Raw genomic sequence first — 25,490 nt, 5'->3', positions numbered from 1 at the left:
CTTTGTTTTATTTCATGTTCGAGGAGACTTTGCTTGATTTTAAAAGTATAAGTCTTTAAGATTTAATAATTCAACGAGGTTATAAAAAGAAACAAAGATCCCCCAGAGATTCTTTGAAAACTTCACGACTGACGTAAAAATTAAGATTTATTTTTACTAATTTAGTTTCAACTTGTGTTTCCCCTTTTCATTTACAGATTATTGAAAACGTTGTAACAACGTAATTGGATTTTTATAAATCGCTTTAACTGATTTTAAATGGAATATTTCAAATTAAAATTACAAATATTAATCAATGGAAAAATTTTATTAAATTCAAAATTAATGTGGAAAAAGTAGGCATATTTTATAATGTAAAATGAGTTTAATTTATTTTAGACCAAATGAATAATTTGTTTATAAGGGGAGTCAGGTGTTCTAATCCAGTTCACGTTCAAATTCAATATGCTGTGCGCAAAATGAAAAGTGAAAGTTCAGAACAACTTTTAATCTAATGTAGTGATCGGATTTTCGTATACTCAACCTTTTGTAGTTCAAAGACTTAACCTTAAATATAAATTTTTCAAATTAATACTGATGATGTTTTAAGTTATGATATCACACTCAAAAAAGTACTTTCTCAGAAAAACATATATTTTTTAAAAAATTTTTCGACAGTTTTGTACTCTCACCCTTGAATAAAGGGGGAGGTGGCCGACATCTGGAAAATATGGTCACAATAATTTATGCAGGAGACCGATTAAAAATTTGGACCTATCCATGTTAATTTTACTTTTTTCGTATTTCGCCATATCTCTGGAAATCGCCCAGCAAATCAAAAAGTTTTTGCACACAATTTTAAAATTCCTTTATCCTAATATAATTTTATGTAAAATAATAATTATTATATTTTATCTACTGAAGGGAAATTGGATTGTAAGGTATCATATTGTTAAGTAGTAATTTGAAACAACAAAATACAAAAATTTAAATTAAATTGGTGGAATAAATCTAGAGAAATCAAAATTCAAATGAACGGCGTTTTGAAATTTGCTAACTCAGAAACTAGTCGATCTGCGCAAAAAGTGAACTTAACTTTAAAAGTTCCGAACTTTCGACTGCCTCCTGCATAAACTATTCCGACCATATTTTCCAGATTATGGCTAACTGACATCCATATTTTGAGTATCAGAATTCCAAGTCTGTGGAAATAAGATATATTTTTTCAAAGAAAGTACGTTTTTGTATTGGATTTTGTAATTTATTACATCATGAAAACATCGCCTGCATTAATTAATTGGCCCATTTAAGATTTGACTTTTGAACCCATGAAGATTGAGCACTAGTGTGTGAAAATCCGATTATTTAATGAAAATTTGCTCGGGGGGGGGGGGGATGTTCACTTTTTTATTTTAGGCACACCTTTTTTCAAAAAATATTGTATAAATTTAAAAAATCTTTTTTTTCTTCTTTTCTTCATGTAATAGGGCATGATTTACAATTCTACATGATTTTTAAAATTAAAAAAAAGATTGAATTTAGTTATGGTATTTCTTCTTTATTTTCATGACTAAGCTTTTAATTAAAATTCCTTTAAAAAAAAAGAGTTCAAATTCTACATTATTTTCAAATTTAAAATATGCATCAAAACAATATTTTGAGTATAATTAAAATCAGTTAATATAAACTGAAAAAAGGTTGGTAAAAGTTAGCTATTTTAACAAGCTGATAATTTGTCCATATTTTAAGAACTTTATATGTTAATAACTTTTTAAATTACTTTAATATTAATACTTTCTGAAGTCCTATACTTCGTTTAAATAAAAAGCACAGGAAGCAGATTAAAAAATATAATACTGAATAGTGGAGTTCACTGTTAAATTAAAATTAATAACCAGTTTTAGTTAAAAATATAAAACAACCACATTATATTAGTGCATTAGCTTATGTATTAAAACATTTCTAATCTTCCTTAAAATCATAATTGAAAAAAATATAACTTCTCAAAATAATATTAGATTATTTATGCATATCAAAGATATTGAAGACTATTAAAAATATTAGTCAATTAAGTTATTTGATCTGTATCAGTGCAATTGGTTGGTTACAGTTGCTCTTCAAATTTTACTGATTTAAAATCTTCTATTAGAGTGCGAAAAAGCAACTTTTCTAATTGAAAACAACTAAATTTCCTGTCGTTTCCATATGATCTGTCACTTATTACAATCATTTTAAAAACTTTGCGTTTAAACTTTCACCGCACTGTGACGAGATCGAGAATAAAAATAAATAAAACCGATAGATTTTTCTCGTTAAGCTGCTTCTTAGACTATTTGTGAATTTACAGTAAAATTCATGTTCAATACATATCAATACGAAAGCAACTCATGCGAAATATAATCACACTATCACTTATATACAAAACTCACTTTTTCACAAACATGAAATTAAAGTGAAGTAACATATAACGGTTTAATTATAAACTAAATTTATTATTAATTCAGAAAATGTTTTACATTAAACATAATTAATATATAGAATATTTTTGATTGATTGTTACAAATAAAATAATAATGTAAAATAAAATTTTAAACACTTCGTTTTTCAAAGGAGTGGAAATAATCCGATTTTGCCACAAAAAGCGAAATAATTTCGTTAATAATAATAATAAATGCCTTAAATAATGAGAAATCTTTTATAAATTCATGGAGAACTGTCACAGGTTTCTTAACATTCTAAAAGATAGAAAAAAAGAGTTGTTAGTTATTTTTATTTATTATTAATTTCATTTATATACTAAATTAAGCTTCTGTATGTTTTTGTATTCTCCAAAAAAATTGGTTAAGTTTGATAATTATTTTTTACATAAATATTAACTTGACACCCACAGTGAAAATATTTTTAGCAAAAATTTAAAAAGCATATTTGAAAATATTACATAAAACCCAGAAAGTTTGAATAAAAAATTAGATTTTATTTTATAGAATTAAAATGAGGAAAAAAAATAGCTTGTGGGTCAGGAAATTTAAAAAAATTAAATACCAAGAATGTTGAAATTATTCTAATTTTGCTCTAAAATCGAAGAACATGTGATTATAGCCTTGACAAACTTTCAAGGAGTTTATTGAAAATTTTCGATTTCCACCAGATTCTCTGCAAAAAGGGTTAAATTTGAATATAATATAAATTTATATAAATTATAATATAAATTCGAATATAGATAAATTTATTTATTTTTGTAAACTTACTTCAGTTTTATTTAAGAAAAATATTTTTTTTAAAATTTATATTGATCTTCTTAATTACATTTAAGGAGCACCCAAAAATGTAAGTGCTTAGGGTCTCTGAGGTTCTTAATCCGGCCCTGATTTCAGACATCTATGCAACAAAATTTACTCCAAAAAAATAATACAAAATCGAATCAAAACTCAGGCCTATTTTTTTTTCTAAGAAATCTTTGGAACAGAACATATCAAGTTCTAAATTAATGGACAATGCACGATCTATTGATTTAAAGACGCACAAAAGTTAACCGTTCACGGGGCTTATTACTTGTAAAACATAAACTTTTGCCTCCATTTTGCATAAAATCTAAACAAGCAAGGGTTGCGGAATGGTTTTGCTGCTTGTTGCTGATATTTCTTTTTTACACACTCAAACAAGCAGAGCTCGTAGTGTAACAGTACTTTGGAATATTTTTCTTGAAGTCGAAGTGCAGTAAAAGTGGATGCAATTATTTACATAGAAAACGAAACAGTTATGATGCTTCGCTTACTATGCGTTGTCTATTGCTTTAATTCGCTGGATCAAATTTCACATTTTCTATAGGTTTTAGCCACATGTATTTGGATCCTGAGTTAAAATTTCTTTGTTTTTAGGACAAGGATGGAGATGGAATTCTTATTTTTGAAGAATATAAGAATGCAGCCCTTGAAGATTGGCTGTTGATGGAATCTTTTGGTCAATGCTTGCCTGATTTTAAGGTAATCTAATCACTTTAACGAGAAATCATACTATAAATATAATCATTTGTTTAATGCTTGTGTTTACATTAACATTTTTCTTGTTTCATAGTATCATGTGAAGTTTCTTGAACAGATGGAGGGAAAAGTCAATGACAAATGATTGAAAGCCTGCTTTACTTGAATATTGTGTGTCTAATTTGAAGAAAACTAGTTAGATCAATAAGATTTTTTATCAATAAAAAAATGCTTGAATAAACTTTCACAGAATGGTTTGATTTGTGTGGATAAACATAAGTCCTGATTATCTCTTTTTTTTCTTATTTACGTAACTTCACTGTACTAAAATAAAGCAGTACTTCATAAACGTACTTTAGTCACCTTCTATAGTTATAATGATTACAAATATTCACCTTAAAACGAGGTTACTTCGGGACATTTTTTTATATCTTTAAATTGATATCGAATATAGGTACGAAATTTTTAAAGTGTCTCCAAAACCTTTCAATGCGTTTTTTTCTTTCTTTTTTTTAAATTTTTTTCTAGACGAGGATAAAAAAAATGGGGAAAAAATTACTAAATTTCCTTAATTATATTTAAGAATAATTTCTATTATAGTTTATAGTTATTAATTTGATTATTATTGGGGATTTTAACATTATTATTAATAATTAGATTGCTATTATTTATAATTAAAATTTAAAATAAGTATTAAAAAATTTTATTTGTAAGTAGGATTATTTTTATTTATTTGATTTCTCTTGTACCTGGCAAAACTAGGTGTTTAGACGATGTCCAATGTTTTACCCTTTTTTTGCCTAAACAAAAATTGATGCCTCTTCACTCTTATGGATGTCTGAGCTACAGTTAATGCTTAACGCCAATGTTAAAATAAAATTGCTACCGATATTTTGAAAAATTAAAAGTAACCGAATTTCAAATATGTCTAACTGTTTTCATAACACTTAAACAATATAAAAAAAATTTCTAATATTATATCTTATAAAGTTTTATTAATGCACAGATCATATCTGCCAACCCCCCTTTTCTATAATTCTGGTAATTCGTAATGAAGTTGCAGAATAAATGACACACTGCAGTAAAAAAAACTCATGATAAACATTATTTCACAGCATAATTATTTTATTTTAAAAGAAAATATACCATTCATTTAATTATAAAAGCAATATATTCTTACCTTCATTGTTTAATATAAACATCACGATAATTTTTTTGGTAAAACACAAGTTAAAAAACATATATTTGTCTTTAAAAAAAAAATATTTTTTTTATTTATTCCAAAAACCAACAGTTGGACTATGTAGTTTTATTTTATTTATTATTATTTCTAAATAAAAAATATTTCCTAAGACTTTGCAGTCATTTCATGCAGTTAAGAGTTTTTTTCTCTCAATTGCAATTTTTTGCTTGCATGCAACTATATTTTAGAGCAATAAACCAAGAAATCTTTAGATGCTTTTTTGAAAGATTTTATAAAATGATCAGTAACAGTTAATAATGTGTATATCACACCACGAACACGCACAGAAGGGATGAATCACACTGGTAGATATCTCTCCCCTAACTTCCCCTGTCGTCTCACAACAACCAACAAGAAGACTTTCAGCCATGACAGATTTAAAATGCACCTTGCAGCGTATGTATATACACAATATTTTGTTTTTGCTGTCAGGATCGAACTTAAGGTTCCAGTTTTAAAACTGAGTGGTGTCATTTCCATTTACAGTGTCCAGCTACACATCTCCAAATTTAATTGTTCCTTCCTAGTAGATTAGCTTGAAAATGAAGCTAAAATTATAAAAAAATTAAACTTAACATCCGAAACTCTAATTTTAAAACTATTAACCATTGAATATTTATTTGAAACTATAATTATATAAATTGAAAATATTTTTAAAAACTTGTGACATTTTTTTTAATAAAATTTGAAGGGTAGATTTCCATATCAATACCTGCATAGAAATATACCAATAGCACCACACAGGAATTGAAAAACATCACAGAGGGAAGGTAAATACCTTTGAAGCGTTTCATTCCAGCTGCCGGCCGATTTAAACTATCGTGAAGAAGTTACAACTTACAACTCAACAGTTGAAAAAGTTTTTCTAGTTTCTTATCGTTCGCGAACCGAATTTACTTCCACTAGTATTTTCTTATATGCCATCTTATTTTCTTATATACCATAATATTTTCAAATACGTCATCTGGGGAGAGAAGACCGGATCAGAGTTGGCCGTCTATTACAGTAATCGATTACAACTGTAATTGATTACAGATAATTACAGCTATGTAATCAATTACTTGTAATCGCGATTACAAGTAATCAAAATTTTTGATTACATCAGAGTAGAGCGAAAATGTAATCGATTACATCGTTGGCCAACTCTGGACCGGATCCATGTCCTGACCACCTTTTCCTCTTCTTCTCATATCAGTTATATAGAAATGTACTACGATAATTTCCCCTTTTTTAAAAAAAAAATTTCTGAATTTCCTCGGTACTTTCTTTTAGAACTATATTCAATGTAGTTCTCAGTTCCCAACTAAGAAGTTTTTATTCTACTTGAAAATCAAGACCGAAACCAACATACTTCCTGCTTCCATGACTCTCCACTCGCTAATAATGAAAGCGTGCGAAGTGTTGCCATAGGTAAAGAGTTCAACTCTAAGTCACCTGTAGCCCGTTTCGATTTCCAATATTTAATTTATTGTTTTCTTTCATAAATAAATGTTTATTTATTAATTATATTGGGTGCCCTTTTGCAAAAAAGTGGCCCTGTACCAAAAATAATGAAATAGATGATTATTTTAAAATTTCGAATGTTAGAGAAAATACTATTTAATCTTATACAATATTAAAAGATAGGATTTAGCTCAGAAGTCTAGCGTTTTCTAGCGCAGTATTATAATGCATCTTTCTAATGTTAAATAATATCGTTTTGTTACCTGGATTAGCTTATCAATATTAATACCAGAAACCATTTCATACGGAATTTGACTATTTTCATCGCAAACAGCAAAAGAAACACAATCCAATTACAATTTTCGGTAAGTGTCCCAAATGCATAGTTATCTGCATAGTTATCTGCACCAGCCACATGTTGCATGACCTCATTTAACCTTACATTAGTGAGTACTGTTTTCGCCTCCCATAATTTCAACCGTTGTTTGATGACTTGTACAAAAAGCGTTTGATCGGAATACGTTTGAACGTTGCGATCTCTTAGAGCCAGAAAAATTCACGCACAACTAGATTAACAATATTATAAATATTCTGTTTTTGATTCTCTTGATCTGCTCTACTTCCGGTTAGAAAGTGCAGCTGAAAGTATGCTACAGCTAATTTTTCGAGATGTTATTTTCAAACAGATAATTTTGCTTTTAATAAAATAGATACATCATACAATTTCTGAGCTCAAATTTGCTGTACTTCATAAAATATTAATGATATTAAGTAATTCTGGTGAGTTTGAAGTGAAAATTTGTTTTAGTTATTTAGAGATGTATTATTAAAAGAGGTGATGTGTTTGCTAGATTTAGAAAGAACTCGCTTTTTCGGCAGTCCTGACTTGACCTTTTTTACTTACTTATTACTGTTTGCTCTTGATTCAAGTCGTGCACCATCATACATTAGTGTTAGCATATTGTTAGAGCATGAAGATGAAGTTCATTTTACAAATCATCACTTAGGTTTAAATTTTGAAGTCGGTGTATTGTTAACAAGGCAAGAAGTGTTTTATAACGATTCTTTTTTCAAATGACAATTCTTACGCCTTGAAATAACTGGCCTTCAAATACCAGTTCTTTTAACAATTCTTCTCTTAAACAAAAAGAATTAATCGAATAACAAATAGATGTATACAAGAATTACTACTTAAGAGAGTCTCAAAACACAATGAACATGTTGTGAGTCTAATATCTTCAAAACATGCGGAAAACAGTAACGCGGAAGTATAGGCTCCCAAGAACTTGCAGCGCTCCCTAGTGTAAAAAACATCATCCATAGATGAACTTTTTATCTCTATAAAAAAAACTTCTGCAAAACACATAAAGCTTGCAAACTATGAAAATCAAGGGCCACATTCAGAAAATAAACACTGTAAACAAATTGATAATTTAAGTTAAATGCTATTTCTACACTAGGAAGCGTTGCAAGCTCGATACCGCCTATACTTCCGGGTTACTGTTTCCGGTGTATTTTAAAGCGATTTAGCTCTCAACGTGATCAAGACTGAAAGCATGCTGTTTGTGAGATAATTAAGGAATTATTATGAAGCAATTGTTACCTTGTGTTACGGATATACAATCTTCAAAACTAACGTATGTCTAAACAGTGATTTACAATGCCACATGAAATAACTAATAAAGGTGTCGATATATAATAAAGAAAGAATGAAAAACAATACGCTTATATCATTTTATTAATGTTTAAATAATAAAGGGTATATAATTTTAACATTAATTGTGAAATAGCAGTGCTAAGTAGTAGAAACATGTGGTTTGATCAATAATAAATATATAAACTTCCGTAAACTTTCGTAAATATTAAACATTTGAAAAAAGAATCGTTATAAAACACTTCTTACCTTGTGAATAATATATGCTAACTTTCAAATTTAAACCTGAATTACAATGTATAAACTTAATCTTGCTTCTTGAACAATATGCTAACACTAACGTAATGATGCACAGCTTGCAACGAAAACAAAAAGTAATAAACGAATGGAAAGAGGCCAAATCAGGACTGCCAAAAAAGCGAGTTATTCAAAATCTAGAAACCATGTCACCTTTCTTAACAGTATATCTATAAATAACCAAAACAAATTTTCCCCTCAAACTCACCAGAATTACTTAATAACATTAATATCTCAAGAAATACGACAGATTTGATCTCAGAAATTACCTAATTTATTTCTTTTATTGAAAACAAAATTATCCGTTTGAAAATATCGCCTCGCAGAATAAGCTGTAGTAAGCAGTTGCAAACTTTCTAACCGGAACTAGAGCAGGTATTGAGCTCAAGATTGTTATTGTTTACATTTATATTGAAAACACCATTCATTATGAGTCCCGCAGTGGACTGATCGTTAAGACACGGTTCCCAGCAGATCACCGAAATGAAGCATCACTGCCGACGGTCAGTGTGCGGGTGGGTGACCACTTGGATCAGTCTGCGTAGGGGCCGAGGGTGTGCGGTATTGGTCCTCGTTAAACTGTTCTACCGTGAAGTGCTCGACTTCGCGTGCAGGTCGTCGGGCTACCAAAGCGGGGGTGTCATCCCCTCTGCAGAGGATCAAAATTGGGATGGCATGTCTTCAGATTATTCTCAGGGGTGTTTCCCAGACCATCGCCAATAGCCCACTGTGCAGCTCTAGTGTGACGTAAATGAACAACAAACACAACAACCATCCTTTATGATTCTATGCATACAGCAAATGGCCATTTTTACTGCTTGAAATTTTATCTCTTGTAGAAAAAATGTATGTAAATAAGAACCTGATTGGTGAGTGTTACAACGATTAACATTTTTTTCCCACCAATCTGGTTGCGATTCGCAGGTGATTCTAAATGTATTATAGTACCTTAGAATCATTCTCACATAAATTGATTTTTATGTGCATTTTAATGAAAACCAAATCGGAGAAATATTTTTACCTGAGAAAAGCTTACCAATCAGGTTCTCCTTCCCACACACTGAGAATGCATATTTAGTGAAAAAGTTGGTACTGAGGCTTCTCATTTTACTTGACGTTGATTGGCCATGCTTAGATCATAAAGTAAAAACGGTCCCTAAGTTGCACCGATCTAGAGAGAAGAGCTTCGTAAGTTTGCTGACTGAAGTTAGTGCTGCTAATACTACTTTTATATTACTAAAAAACGTAATCTCGTAATCGCAACCGTCTGGAAATTTGTAACCCCGTCTCGTTGTAAAATATTTACCGTTCACGTGGATTAAACCGCGGCTTCATTAATTTTTAAGGTAAAAAAAGTAACAAAATCTTTTATATTATTCATTTTCTCTTGTTTTTTTTACTTATTTGCTTCTGATTTTTTTCCCATTCAATTATGTTTTCTGTTATTTAGTCATGGGTCGTGTAATTAGAAGTCAGCGTAAAGGTGCTGGAACAACATTTAAAAGTCATACTAAACATAGAAAAGGAGCTCCTAAATTAAGAGCTGTAGATTTTGCTGAAAGACATGGATATATTAAAGGAATTGTTAAGGTATGATTGCTTACATTGCCTTTGAAGTTTCTATTGTTTAAAATTAAATGTCTTATATACTATAAAAACCAAGCAAAGTTGCAATATTATATTAAATGTTAATTAATCTCGCAAATTGATTGTCGATATTTTAAACAGGTTATATATTTTATGTTATTTTTAAATTGTATGATAATTTTGATTAACTGATAAGTTAGTTAAACTCAATCGGGGTTTGTTTTAGTTAAGCCTAACAATGTGTGAATTACACTTTATTGTAATCTGTTATTTTATATCAATTATATAATTAAAGCAAAATTTTATTCATATATAGAGATCGGTACTAATCTTGTATGTTGTTTTTATGTTTAGTGTATATTTACATTTTTAGCAATCTCTTGAAATTTTCTCAAGTGAAATTGTATATTTTGTGTTGTCTACAGCTAATTGTCTTCATACTCTATTTTGAGTAAATTGAATTTAATCTGATCTTGTTTCTTACTCTTAAGCTGATAGATTAAAAATCGTTTTTTGGGTACATAATCATTTAGTTAAGGATTTTGAAATAAAATTTTATGTAGTGATGTTTTATTTCTTGAAGTATATTGTAGCAGAGCTCATTCTAGGCAGGGTAAGCAGGGCGCAGCACCCTGCTACCCTTTTAGTCAAAAGAATCCACCCTGTTGCCCCTGAAGTAAATTAGTGCCCTGATGTAATAGACTCTATACTCTTTTTGCCCTTTTTTTCCTAAGTCCTTCTTTATTCCCCCCCCCCCAAAACTCTGCAATGGATTTCCTAAACTTTTGTTATTTTCAACTCTATTTATTTAGTTTGTCATTGCTGTCAATACATAGATTTATATGGGAAGGGAAAAATAGCCATCACAACCCCTTGTTGCACTTGTCTTTGAAAGTTTGCAGTTACTTCCACTATCATTAAACCATAATTATTATTAATCATTTTAATTATTAAATCATAACTATAGACACTTAAAAACATACATTTATTATTTTATTAATATATGCATGCATTTTAAATAAATTACTAGCTAATTAGCTCATAATATATGTTAATTTATTGATACAAATTAGTAATTTATGATTGCTTTGCTACTTTTAGTAAATTAAAATAAAAAATTCTTTTACTAATTGACAATGTCTTTTAATTGAACGTGTAATGCCCATAGAAGGAAATTATTGCCTTTTTAGAACAATAATGCCCTTTTTTTAAACTTTTGCACCCTGCCCAGTGTTTTCACTACAGCGCGAGAATCTCACATATTTTTTTCTTTTCTCACATTAAAAGATGATTACCGCAAGAAATTCGCGCATTCTATAAATAAATGTCAAAATTCGCGAATTTCTCACACTTTGGAAAAAGTTTCGAACTACGCCATTTAGAATAAAATCCGTTTCACTTTTCTTCCTGGATCTTTCATTATTTTCAACATCTGCCCCGTTATCTAGCTTCTCTATTTACCAGTATTGTTCAGAACCTTTTCGAACAACAGAACACAACCACGGAACCCCTTTCAGAACGCATTTCTCTGTAACCACACGTTTACCGTAGGTAAGGTTTCTTCATGTAAGACATTCAAATTTTTTATGTGCAAATGTAAGATGGACAAATACCTTGTAAAGGCAAAATCTTCTATGATGATGCACCAAAAATATTCAATGCTTTTAAAAATAGAAGACGTTAAAAATGTATTATAATTAAAGAAATGATTTTTTTCAAGAGTTTTTGTGTTTTTTTAGTTTTTAGGAATCTCACATAACTTTTTGAAATCTCACCCTGTTTTTGAGAAAGGGTGAGAAATTCTCACCCATTTTTTTTCTATGATGAAAACACTGCTGCCCTTTTCTCTGTCTAGAATGAACTCTGATTGTAGCTTCACTATAATTTAGTTTTAAAAAAAATTCTCACTCAGTGATATCTACTTAGCCTGGAATGATTTAAAATGTTTTTACTAATACAGTAAATTCCTAATTTTACTAATTAATGAGGTTTTGGAATAAAAATTTATCTACAATTTCAGGATAAATATCTTCTATGACCTAATTTTTTAATTTACATTTTTGCTAGTATAGTTGAAATGGATCAGAAATGATCTGCTTGCATCTTCTCTACTATAAGCTTATGAAAACAAAAGAAATTTGCAGGGCCCACGCTAAGGAATTCAAATTATTCGTCAATAAATTTTTAAAAAAGTTTTAGAAGGTAGCAAATCTTAAAAATTTATTGTGATTTATCTATTGCCATGAAGAACTTCAAAATGCAACTTTAATAAACTGAATTACTTTGTTAAATACAATTTCAAATAAAGTCATTTTCTAGTTTATGAGTAATAAAGCTATGAATGGCTGTTGAGAAAAAGGAAGAGATAAATTGGGGTTAGATTTTCATGTTTCATAGACTAGAGCAGTAATATAAGGATATGAACCTTAGGCAACAGTATATTATTGTCTCCTAAAAAGCACATTTTCTGCAACAAAAAAGAAATAGTTGTATGATAAAATACATCTTGCTATCACTTAATTTTTATTAGTGGCACAAACTGTCAGGAAAAAAAAAATTCACATGATACTGTGTGCCCAACAACAAACGTGATGTACTGTATTTTAGTTTAGTCTCATGCTTACTAATCTTTGATTGCTTACATTATCTGGATTGGCAATTTAGTATGTCACGTGACATATCTAATTCTAGTTACTGGAATCGAATTAAGTAAAAACAAGATTTGAGGAAGAAAAATTCGGTAGAATAAGTCGTGCCAACCTAAGGCTTGCTGTTATAAGCCATTCTGGTTGACGATTTAGTTTTGACATGGCGATTTACATGTTTAAAACGATATTGCACAGTATAGAGCAGTTGCTAAGCTTAGACCTCTAACATATATATAGTGTTTTGAAAGGTTAAGCAGAAAACTATTTAAATTTTTTGCAAAAGTATTTAGCAGAACTGAAACTATTTTGTATGTGCAGCATTTCAATTAATTGATCGACTTTATTTTAATTATCTTTTAATACATGTTTGTTGCTTTGTTATGATTTATGTAAGTATTAAATTTTGCTATAGGAAATTATCCACGACCCAGGCAGAGGTGCACCATTGGCTGTAGTAGTATTTAGAGATCCTTATAGATACAAACAAAAGAAAGAATTATTTATTGCCGCTGAAGGAATGTACACTGGTCAGTTTATATATTGTGGAAGAAAGGGTATGTTTATTTTTGGAAACATAATTAATGCTTAAGAAAGAATTTTTTGTGAATGACTAGTAAATAGACTGATTAAATAAATACAAACTGGCTTTAAGTAAGAAAAAGTTCTGAAATAATAGTCATTAAATTATGCTTTTGAATTTATTGGTGAATTGTGCTTTTTTTTTCCAGTTCTTCGTCTCCCCTTCTTGAAAATAGCATAGTATGTATTAATCTCACAAAAAAATCTGGATATTTTTGTAAAATATTGTCCTGGTTTTATTCCAAAGTGCAACAAAGCCTGAAAAACAGTTAAAATTATTACTATGAATAATACTCTCATATAACATACCACTCATTTCAAATAATGTGAAAACTGTTCGGCAAATTGTACTTCCTCTAAAATGAAACCTACTTTTGTTAACTTTGAACATGACTCTGATTTATTAAGTTAGAAAGTTATTTAAACATTTTCATTTTTAAATGTAATCAAAATGCATTTATTTAAGAATATTCTTGTTACAAAATAATATTTCATATATTTTGTTATATATATATTAAATATAAAATCAGGCCCACTCCATCCTGGAAAATAGTAGGTATACTGAAACAGGCTCTTTTGGATGAATGACTGTGAGAAAAAAAAGAAATTATGTTAATATTTATAAATGTTTTGTATATAAAATGTGTCAAATGTTTCATTAAAATTATTTTAAGTATGGTGTTGAATTGTCTGTAAAAAAAAATTGAATTCATATTTTCTCCCTCCTGAGCTTATATCCTAATGAAAATTATTGATAATTAATATGAAAAATTTCAAATTTTGTCTCAACTATTTGTTTTTCATCTAAAGATATAAAGGCAGTGGTGATTAATAATTTGAATAAAGACAGGGGTCTGTTTAGAGAAAATTTGGGTCCGTTAATGGACCCTTCACTAAATAACTTGAAAAGTTTTTTACAATAATACCCTATTTCCACAAATTCACAAAAGCTGGACCCTGGTTGAAAGACTGTGACTTAACAGTTCTTTTATATTTACAAATTACAAGTACATGATTTTTTACAGAAACAGGGCCTTTCACAAAATATCTGGACAGACCCCTAAAAAATACAAACTCGTGTAAAATTACATTTAAGTTTCATTAATTAGCATTTGATGTCGTTTATTGGGTCTTATACAGGAATGTGATTCTTCAGCGGATCCGCTTTTTTTTCCCAGATTTTTCCTTATCTTCCTCTCTTTTTTTCATTGATTTCCGCACAGAAAAAATTTTTATGCTGTAAATTCTATTTTGTTGAGAAAAAGACAAAATTTCTTCCACGGAGCGGAAGTATTGAAGCCCCCAATAAACCTTTCTTCACGTGTCAATCTGCTAGCTGGAGTTAAAGTGGTTGACCTTGGTAAAACAATGCCGTCTCCTACTCCGCTACTCTCTTATCATTTCAGGGATGAAAGATTATTTAAAATTTCCTACCATGTTCCAAAAACTTTTGGGGAGTCGAACGATATAGTCGGACTTGCGGCGAACTCCCCACCCCCTGCAGTAGCCTCCTGGGTAGAATTTCGGCGTGTGCGCCGTTGCCTTGACAACCTCGTCTTCCGCTATAGATTGGAAAAAAGAAAAAAAAGTCCTAAGAAGTTTCGGCCGCTAATATTTGATTTCTTTTGATTGGCTGATTTACAGAATTTTAAATATTCTGGACTGGGCCAGAATCTGCTAAAATTGTGATTCTTATTTAGATGATTTTTATGTAAATCATCGATTTTCGTATTTAACTGATTTAAAAGTTACTTGTTGAGATTCGTTTTTACACGATTTAAAAATCATACTCGCAATTCCCATTCGCGCAATTTAAGAATTCAATATTGCGATTTGTATTTAAGCGTTTTTAAGACCCAATATCACGTTTTGTATTTAAACGTTTTTAAAATCCAGTGTCGCAATTCGTATTCATGTATATTTTTAAATTTCAATGTTGCGATTCGTTATCACGTGGTGGTAATATTAAACATCGATTTTCATATTTATACGCGGCTTACTCGTTGCGATGAGTGTTCGCAGACTCTAAAAATTATGCGTCATGATTCTTATTTACGCTATTTAAAAATCCAATGTCGTTATTCTTATTCAAGCAATTTTAAAAACCACCATTGCGATTCTTATTCACGCTATCTTAAATTCCCACATCGCGATTTTAAAATCCGATATTGTCTTATTCACGCGATTTTTGAAATCAAGCATTGCGATTCTTAATCTATGGCCTCTAAAAATTGTGTGAAAAATGAACTTTCTTGTCCTATCAACACTGATAATCAAAAGTTTGTCAAATGCAGTCTACAGATCAGTCATGTTAATAAAAGACCATCGAAAAAACAAAGAACTGATGAGAAAGTCCATAAAGGTCCTTTGACCATTAAAGAAATGTTTTTTACAATGATGTGATACATAAAATTGTGCTTATGCATAATTACTCAATGTTATCTAAATTATTAAAAAAATATTATTTTAATCAAGATTTTATTTAAGAACATAATTACCATTTATTTATATTTATTTGAATAGATAATAATGTAATCATTATCAGATTGGCTATTGAAATCATATAATTTTTTCTTTTGCACGTTTAATGCTTCAGTTATAAACTTCCTCTTTTTTGTGTTTTTGTCAATCACATACCTGCTTAAACATATGAGTTTAAATGTTTATGTGATTACCATGTAATACTCTGTTCTGGTGACTAGTGATTGAGATGAATCCCTTTTTCCTTTTAGCATAAATAATTAAAAGTTAAGACCAGGGATTTTTTTTTTTTTCCTGACTGATTGTGATTGCCATGTATTCTGGATAGTTAAATGTTTAAATTTTTAAGATTACCTTCAATTTTGTTTAATCCTTAAATCTTTCTTTTATAGCCTTTTTACAAGTTGGCAATGTCTTACCTGTTGGTGGTATGCCTGAAGGTACTATTATCTGTAATCTTGAGGAAAAATCTGGTGATAGAGGTCGATTAGCCCGAGGTTCTGGAAACTATGCCACAGTAATTTCACACAATCCAGATGCTAAGAAAACCAGAGTAAAATTACCATCTGGGGCCAAAAAAATTTTACCATCTTCCAACAGAGCCATGGTTGGTAAGTTATAAGTTTTGTTAATGTCCCATGAGTTATTCGTGCTGCTCAAACAGTCATTGTTTTCCAAAGTAATGAGAAATAAAATATTTTATTTATATTGAATTCAAATCTAATTTGCTTTATGTTTTTGCTTTAAACTAATTCAAATTCTTAATGGGTAGGAAATTGTTGTAAGCGAAATAGTAAAAATATATTAATAATGTGTATAATTGAAGTAAATTGCATTTAATCAGCATAAGAACATTATTACGTTTCATTTGTAAAATTCTGTTTATTAGACTGGTTGAAAAAATTTATTCTATTAAAGATAAGCTATAATAAAATTGCAGAACTTAATTGACTAAATAAGTTTTTAAAAAAAATATATTTTTATAAATGCATATTAAATGATATTAAATTATAAAAACATAATATGAAAGCATATAAGAGAAATTGACAAATATATGAACAATCCATAATTAAAGTAATAATTAATTTAAATCAAATGGAATAAATAACTTTAAATTTTTTTCTTCATATTTCTGTACGAACCTTCATATTTCTGTTTGAAAGTTTCGAAGAAAAGGATGTCAAAAATTTTATGAAAAGTGTTATGTCTTTAACTAAAATTATTTTCCAGGTATTGTTGCTGGTGGAGGTCGTATTGATAAACCTATTCTAAAAGCTGGCAGAGCTTATCACAAATATAAGGCAAAGAGAAACTCATGGCCTAAAGTTAGAGGTGTTGCCATGAACGTAAGTGTTAATTTTTTTTTTTTTATTCCATTTGTCAGCTTGGAGTTCATAAAGAAAAAATTGTTAGAATTCAGACTTTGTCTCTTTCTTTTTCCCTTCTTATTTGCATCATAAACTGATACATCTAGATTTTTTTTTCAAATAACAAGAGCTTATATTTTTTATCAAGAGTTTTCAGTTATTTTTATGTCTATTTACTGTAAAAAAATGTATTTGATCTTGTATAATAGAATTAGGATAATAGTAACTTGTAAATAGTATAATAAAAATTTGAATTTTAATTCAAATATTTATAAATTATGCACATCTTAGAAATTGTAAACTATTCTAAAATTGACTCTTTTTTTTTTAATTTATAGATGTTTAGTTACATACAAGGCTAGTTATATATTGTAATTAAAAATGTTAAACCAGATTTAATCTTCTGATTATCTCTTTAGTAAGAAATTATTCCAAGTTAAATTTTTATGAATAACTGCAATTAGAAACAGCTACAAAAAGAATTTTTTAATTTGAAGTGAATTATTATTATTTTAGTTTGAATTGTTATTTAAAGTGGCTACCACACGTAGTTCACCTTTTTTCCCTCCATAACTTCTCTGGCATGTCTGATAAATTGATCTGCTTCTTACTTCTAATGTTTCAACAATCATTAGCATACTATTTTTTTAAAGAAAAGCTTAATTCTATTATGAAAATGATTCCTAAAATAAATGCTTTATTATAATGTGCATGCATACCGTGCATCGGTTATATGATACCCTTTTATCACGATTTTGCAAAGCATTCTATTGTTCTCATATAAAGACTGATTTATATATGAATTTTGAAGTTTAACCAATATTTAGATGTATCTGGTGTAAATATGTGTTTAATTCCTCAGTTTTAAAAGCACATAATACTATTTATAATTTTTTTAATGTTATTTTTTATTTTGTAGCCTGTTGAACATCCTCACGGTGGTGGTAACCATCAACATATTGGTAAAGCTTCTACTGTACGAAGAGATGCGTCTGCTGGTCGCAAGGTATTGTATTGTTTATTTCTATATGCTGTCATTTTTTTGCTTCAAAAGGTCGTAAATATTGATTCAGTTCAAGTTATTGGACCACCACTACACTTAGTTTTTTTTTCCTCTAAAAAACAGGGTGGCCACCCACCTGGAAGACCTTGAAAACCTGGAATTATCAGGGAATTTTTTTTATACTGGAAATATCAGGGAAATTTGGATAAAAACCTGGAAAAATCAGGGAATTTTAAAGAAAAACTGGAAATTTTTTCTTTGATCATTTTTTTTCACCAATTTAAATTATTTACTAATTTTTGTAATTTAAATTATTTCATCCATTATACCCACTTTTTTTAAACGGAAATGTATCGTCAAACAGTTGAAATATCATCAACTTAGCGATACTTTGCTTGCATCAAAATTTACTCCATTACGGCTCTGTTAAACTAGAATGCCACATAGAATTCTGTCACGGTTGCTAAGCGAATGTAGAAACCTTTGACCGCTATGGGACTGTGCAATTTAGGAAAGATTCTGGTGGAGGTGGTAAAAGGGATTAGGAAATTAGCTTCTGTTTTTAAATTCTGTCCTTGCGCTGAATCCATTTATGGCTTAAGTTTGTTCCGATGCTTTGGTGGTAATTTTTTTTTTCTATTTTGACAAAATGTTTTTGTATTTTTAACTTTATGAAATTCTCCAAAAATTAGTTGGTTATAATTTAATAATAATAGACTTAATATTGCACCCTTTTTCTGAAAGCTTTTCTACTCCCATTTAAAGAAATCTATGAATTATTTTTTCTCAGCAAACCAACCAATCACATTTTTTTGCAATCGCTAACAGCAATGTTTCTCGACAAATCTTTACAATTGTTGCATTAATGATTTTTTATTCAAAATTTTGTACCAAAACATTAGAAATTAAATAAAAAATCTTGCCAAATTGTCAAAATAATTTTTTTTTTCAGGATGATGTGTTAAAAAAATAATTTTTTGAATGAAGTATTTTATAATACCGACTCTTTTCTTGTACACATCCTACACTTTATAAGAAAAAAGAAACAAAAACCTGGAAATTTTAAGATTTTTATCTGGAAAACCTGGAAAAATCAGGGAAATTTGAAATCTGATTTGAGTGGCCACCCTGAAAAAAGCTTGATGTCAAATATTTCACAAAAGAGAGAATAGCATATGTAAAATTAAAGTTGTTATATTGTCAATTTAGATCAGTGTTTCTTAACCTTTTTGGTATAATGGCCCCCTTTTAAAGATTTTTAAGAAGTCACGGACCACCCCCTGTGAAAAAAATTATTGCAAAAAACATCAATTATTAGAAAACATTTAATTTTAATAGTATACAAAAATTTTAATTTTTAATGTGAAGGTTGTTGCTGCTTTTCCTTAATTAATAAATTGAGGGGGTGGTATTCGACAAAGCAACGCGCATATCATGTTCAACATTCAATCGATTTCGATGTTTTGATTTTATTGTCACACGTGTGGAAAATCCTGCTTCATTCACTGTAGCAAATGGAATTATAGCTGCCATAGCTCGCTTTACAAGCAATGGGTAGGCTTCCAAACATTTTAAAAATTAGGAGTAGTCAGCGGACCCCCAAAATATGACTCATGGACCCCTTAGGGGTCCATGAACCACAGGTTAAGAAACCCTGGTTTAGATGATGTATAGTTTACAAGGCAAACTAGGAAGTGTCAAATGCAAACTTTTGGTGCTTGTAATTTTGATCAAATTTAGCATTGAAGTAAGAATAGTAGTTATTGGTGCAAACTGGTAAGCAATGTAAACTTTTTTTTTTATCTGGTTTTCCTTGTGTTGACGCTATTAAGTGAAAGGAGAAGGGGAAAATATTATAAAATAACGAAAATAAGTATGCAGAGTCCTGCAGTTAATGGGGAAAATATGGTACTCTGTTTATATTTATTTTTGGAAGGAGTTTAAGAAAAGTATTTTGTAAGAATTAAAGTAGTGGCATAATTATTGGTATTATAATTTGAATTAAATATATTAATTATTTTTATTCTACAATTTCAACACTCTATTTTTAGGTTGGTCTTATTGCTGCTCGCCGAACTGGTCGTATTCGTGGTGGAAAAACATCAGTTTCAAGCAAAGATGATTAGATATGAAATATGTAAATAAAAAAATTTCCAAAATTGTGTGTTATTTATTTGAAATATTTTTGTGTTTTGTTGCATAGTGCAAATTAGATTGAATAATGGCTGACTCTACCTCTTTCACTGTTTTGTGCCTTTGTGGTCAGTTTGTATACAATACATTTTGAAACTTTATTTAATATAAGAGCCATGTCCAATATTTTTAAGAAGTGAGTCCTGTAAGTAATACAGCTGGTCAGTGACATTTTACTGCCCAACAGATTCTTTAACCTTAAATTTAAATCCAAGGTTCTTTGTTCGATATTCAGGGCTGATTGTGCTCCGGAAAAGATCCGGATTTCCGGAATTTTCGCTAACAGTGATCCGGAAGATTCCGGAGATCGAAGGTCCAGATGTTTCAAAAATTCATTGATCACAGAAGTTTCCGGAATTCATTGATCAATGATCACATTCATTGATCACAATTTTCAAAAGTGGAACTTAAAAACACAGTTTATTTTATTTGTTTGCAAGGGAGAGCCAGAGAGATACTTTATAGGCTTGTTATAATCATAAACTAAAGAAAGAAAGACATTATTATAAATTTTAATTACTTCTCCAGGTCATCATAGGTCTGTGTAAAATTATAAATATATTTTAAGTAAACTAACAAAAATAGAGAAAAAGGAAGAAAAAAAATCTTGTTTAAATTTTTTTCAATTTAAACTGTCTTTTTTTTTAAACTCAAGAAATTTTCCGGAATTTTCACATGGGCTCGCAATCACCCCTGGATATTACATTTTACGATATCACATGTTAGATGTTTTTTCATTGGTTGTTTACCTGTAATATTAATCCTTTCTTAGTATGTCTCTTACCTGTTGGACTCTTTGATAAAAAATCACAAGGTGAGCTTTTTCTGTGTGATTTTATATGAAGTTGTAGTTGGTCACAGAGATTAGATTAAAATTTAATGCCAATAGAATTAACTAATCGCTAGTTCTGTGAAACTACTATGTTGATACAATAAAGCAATTCATGATTATTAAATTGAAAGATTTTTTTAATATGTTAGATACATGAAGCAGGGCTCGAAAAAACAAAAATTTTACCCGTCCTCGAGGACGGCTTGTTCAACAATGCACCCGTCCTCCGTTAAAACTAACCCGTCGCTTTTAAATAAATAAAAATATAATTTTCTCCTATTTATTACAAACATTTATATAAATTGCACAATGAATTAGTCGTTACTAATAGTAACCTAGTATTTCTTTTATGAAATAATTTAAATGACAAGGGTCAAGTTATCCGAGGGTACTGCGCTTTTTAAATGAATCGAATATGACGTTTGCCAGTTCCACAATCAAGCCAATGATTTACAGAGGTCTGAAAAGGGTTTTCCATTTAGGTAGATGTTCATAATTGCTTTTAAAGCTTCTTATTTAAGACCAGTACGTATTGTGTTTTTTTGTAAGTTTATTGCTGCAAAGCCCCTTTCAACCGCTGCAGTACTCCCAGACAGAGAAAACATCAATATGTGCGCAGTATGTTGCTGTAAACTTACAAGACTCTTGTAACATAACAAAAATTGAAAATGTATCACGAACATTAACGGGAAAATGGCCGTCCGCGCGGACGTGGGATTCGAGAAATTCGTTGTCCGCGGAGAATTTTTGACCGTCGAGGACGGGCTGTTTTTCGAACCCTGACATGAAGTCCCTGAGAAAAAAAATTTTTCACATGATTAAAACCAGAATAAACCATTAGTCTTTAAAAGGTGTTAATTTTTTGTTAAATAATTTAACAATGCACCCTGTTATATTGATATCTTTTCTGGAAATGATGTATTTTGGATAAATTAAATCTTTAACTTAAAAATAAAAGTCTGTTTCAAGATGTAAGACAATATATTCAACCTCTTTAAATTTCTCATACAACTTTCATACTCCTATATCTATATTTCAAAAATCATGATTTGGTTAAAAGTATAAGATATTACCAAGAGTTGAATGTTTTTAACTATTTAAAGTAGGGGTTTGGTCAATCTTTTTCTTTTATCCATTGCAAGGTTGCCACATGCGACTAAAATGCAACTATTTTTGGCATGAGGGGACTTTTTTGCCTGAAAAGGCTAAAAAAAGCATCTATTTTTTCAAGAAAAGGAGACTTTTCTGTACTAGATAAGTTTTTAATTTTTTCAAGCATAAATTGGGAAAAATCTGCGCCCCGCTAAATAGTTCCTGAACACACTGAACTTTTTTTTTCTTAAAAAATATAAAATTTTGAATTGCAAATTTGAGTCTTCACTTTTTAATTTGTTCAATCTGCACAAATTCATTGTGAGTCTATTTCATTTCTCGATCACCTTTTCAATGATACAAAATTCTGCATGATTTTTTTTTTATTTAAAAAAAAAACAATTTTTTGACGGTATTACAATGCATGAATTTCTAGTTTTAGTAATCACTTTTCATATATATGTATAAACATTTATATGAAAATTATCATATTTGCCACCAACTTGACTGAATGGATCATGGTTTATGACAAGTCATTAACAAAATTTTTGATGGATTTTTGTTCTTATTATGCAACTATTTTCCTAGTTTTTGGCTACTATTTTCATGCTTTAGGCTACTAAAAGCAACTATTTTGTTCATTTTTTTCTGTGGTAACCTTTGAGTGAAGAGAATCTACCATCCCTGAAGTGCGCTATTCTTGTTTCCATAGCAGCAGACGGCCTCTGACTTTGAATATTTTTAACTTTAATTCTATAAAAGAATTCAGTTCTTAATATTTCTTTTTACACAGCACAGAATTAAAAATAAGACCAAATAACGAAATTTTCATTAAGACTGTTGTCAGATATTAGATGAGTTTTTATACTTATCTTAAAAGTTACTCGTTTACGATTAGTCTTATTAATCATTATTGTAAAGCGATCGCCCGAATTAGGGTAATTGAAGAAAAATATAACTTTTTTTTTTTTTTTTTTTGCATGTCAAATAGAAATATCAATCATATTTTGCTGTTCCTTAAAACTTTTTATTTAATTTGAAAATAAAAGCAATTATTGCTGAATTAGCAATAAAAAATTTTAAGGGGAGGAATAATACCTAAAATAAGGCTTATCCGTGTCAAAAGATTTATAATGGACAATTGCAGCATATCATAATTTTTTTTATTTTCATACCTAACTTATTGGAAATTCTCCCCTGAAACCGAAAATCTGATTATTTTTTTCGGCAAATGTTAATTTATTTAGTTATTAAACTTTTAAATTGCCCCAAAAGGGCTCCGTAAGTGATGCAATCAAAAACGACCCCTGATTTGTTATGACGTCAAACGTGCCGTCTCCATCCGCTAAGGCTATTTCAATGCTCTTTTAGTTTTGACATCACGTATACCGTATGAACATCCTTTGTAAATTATCAGTAAAAATTTTGTGAATTAAATTTACGGCTCTGAGAGTGTGTGCAAAATGAAAGAAAGATTTTAAAACTTCAAACGTTGTTATTTATCATTAAAATATCTGAAGAAATGATTATGTAGCTCTTTACACCGAATCAACATTTCTTTTCGGCTGAAATCAGTAGTGTTAAAGTTCATAGAAAATACTATTTCATTCCACTTACTTTTAAATTAAATTAATGATTCATTACAACCTAATTACTTAATTAAAATAAGTCGCAGATTGGATAGAAATTTTATACATTTTGATATAGGATGGATGATTTTATAATTCGTTATTGCATTAAAACAAATCAGTATTTTCATAAATCTAGTCCATTGAAAAATATCAGTCCATCATCGTTACAATCTATGTGCTAATGATCGAAAATTCAAATAATGTAATTTAATGTTGCTTCTTTAATTTATTTATTACTAGAGTTGAAGGATTTTCTTTTTAAGTAAATACTTACTAATGCAGTTTATGTCATCTTTTTTTGTTTGTTTCACTATGTATTAAATATTTAAATACACATTAACGCTTATATTTATTATTCCTAGCTTAAATAGGAATTCCGTTGCAGTTCGAAATTATTTTTATTTATAAATTTTAATTCCTTTTTCTGCAATATAGTATTAATAAAGTATGGTTATTGTTAATTTCTCTCCTTATTTTTGCAAGCTATTTGTCAGTGCTTGCAATGAAGAATTCTAAAATAGTAAAATTAATACATTATACATTTTTAATTAAAAAAAATTTAATATAGTTTTACAAAAATCTCAGGTTATGCATACGGTATGGCCGAAAACGTATCAACACTTTCAAGAATCTAGTCCATTGAAATATATCTAACCATCATCATCACCATAATCTATATCCTTAAAATTTCACTTAATTTCTCATTTATCCATATCTAATTAACTTATTTATCCTCAAAATTTCAGCGAATATCATTAAGCTGGAAGTTTTTGTTTCACTAAAGCTAGAGAACAAAAATAAAAAATTAACTTATGCAAAATGGAAAGAAATTCTAATGCACATTCTTTATTATTTATTAAATAATTAAAAAAGAAACAGTAATGTTGATATTTTTATTCTTTGAGTTAATAGGAACTTTGCCATGGCGAGAAATTATTTTTATATGCATTTATAAAATTTTATTCCTATGTTATATTATTATTTATTATATTATTATTAAAGAACTAAATAAATGCATATGCTTGATTTCAAATACTCTTATAACATAGATTAAGGCAATTAAAGTAAAGTTAATAAAATCTGCAGGAATATATATATGAATTTAAAGTTTTGCTGGGATCACAAGTTTTTTAAGAGGCTACTGCTATGAATAGAATTACATGCTTTGAATTCACGCTAGAGTAAATAGATAAAAATTATCAATAACTTAAGCTGTCCTACATTTTAAAATCTAAAACTATTTATTCTACACAAGAAATTGATCCAACATTTCTTTCACTTAAGATGAAAATAAATCTTCCAAATGAACTCGAAGTATACATTAAAATTAAGATTATAGTTTAAAAATGAAAAAACGAAGTTATTTTGTATTTATAACGCATGTATGTAAGTGAACGGCAGATGGACACGTGTGACTCCCCGTTTCAGGCGAAAACGAAAGTAAGCGTTTTTTGATTGAAAATAACTAAATAAATAGCTTT

At 29.2% G+C, this 25,490-nt stretch overlaps 2 protein-coding genes across 2 annotated transcripts in view; both read left to right on the top strand.

Annotated features, from left to right (window-relative positions):
- The window catches only part of LOC107441378 (calaxin-like), a 28,138-nt gene extending 23,860 nt beyond the window's left edge, over positions 1–4,278 (top strand). The window contains exons 6-7 of the mRNA XM_087157422.1: positions 3,858–3,962; positions 4,054–4,278. Of these exons, the coding sequence (XP_087013548.1) occupies positions 3,858–3,962; positions 4,054–4,104 (156 nt within the window). The 3' untranslated portion in view covers positions 4,105–4,278. The remainder of the gene's footprint in view (positions 1–3,857; positions 3,963–4,053) is intronic.
- A 5,481-nt stretch (positions 4,279–9,759) lies between these two features.
- RpL8 (ribosomal protein L8) lies at positions 9,760–20,420 on the top strand. The gene is made up of 7 exons (XM_016054608.3): positions 9,760–9,942; positions 10,047–10,186; positions 13,244–13,385; positions 16,284–16,502; positions 17,122–17,237; positions 18,178–18,264; positions 20,313–20,420. Exons 2-7 carry the CDS (start codon positions 10,049–10,051, stop codon positions 20,385–20,387), a joined length of 777 nt encoding a protein of 258 aa, XP_015910094.1. The 5' UTR covers positions 9,760–9,942; positions 10,047–10,048; the 3' UTR covers positions 20,388–20,420.
- Positions 20,421–25,490: the final 5,070 nt, after the last annotated feature.

This window comes from Parasteatoda tepidariorum, chromosome 2 (assembly GCF_982258835.1).
Source record: "Parasteatoda tepidariorum strain Cologne lab strain chromosome 2, Ptep-v5.0, whole genome shotgun sequence".
In the NCBI taxonomy this organism is placed as follows: domain Eukaryota; kingdom Metazoa; phylum Arthropoda; class Arachnida; order Araneae; family Theridiidae; genus Parasteatoda; species Parasteatoda tepidariorum.
The sequence above is the reverse complement of the archived record's forward strand: the minus strand, read 5'-3'. Positions and strand labels throughout refer to the sequence as shown.

Excerpts from the sequence above, each read along its gene's own strand:
- RpL8 (XM_016054608.3), top strand. The coding sequence starts at position 10,049 with ATGGGTCGTGTAATTAGAAGTCAGCGTAAAGGTGCTGGAACAACATTT. Across the intron at positions 13,386-16,283 it reads TATATATTGTGGAAGAAAGG|CCTTTTTACAAGTTGGCAAT; the intron begins GTATGTTTATTT and ends TTTCTTTTATAG. Across the intron at positions 17,238-18,177 it reads TTAGAGGTGTTGCCATGAAC|CCTGTTGAACATCCTCACGG; the intron begins GTAAGTGTTAAT and ends TTTATTTTGTAG.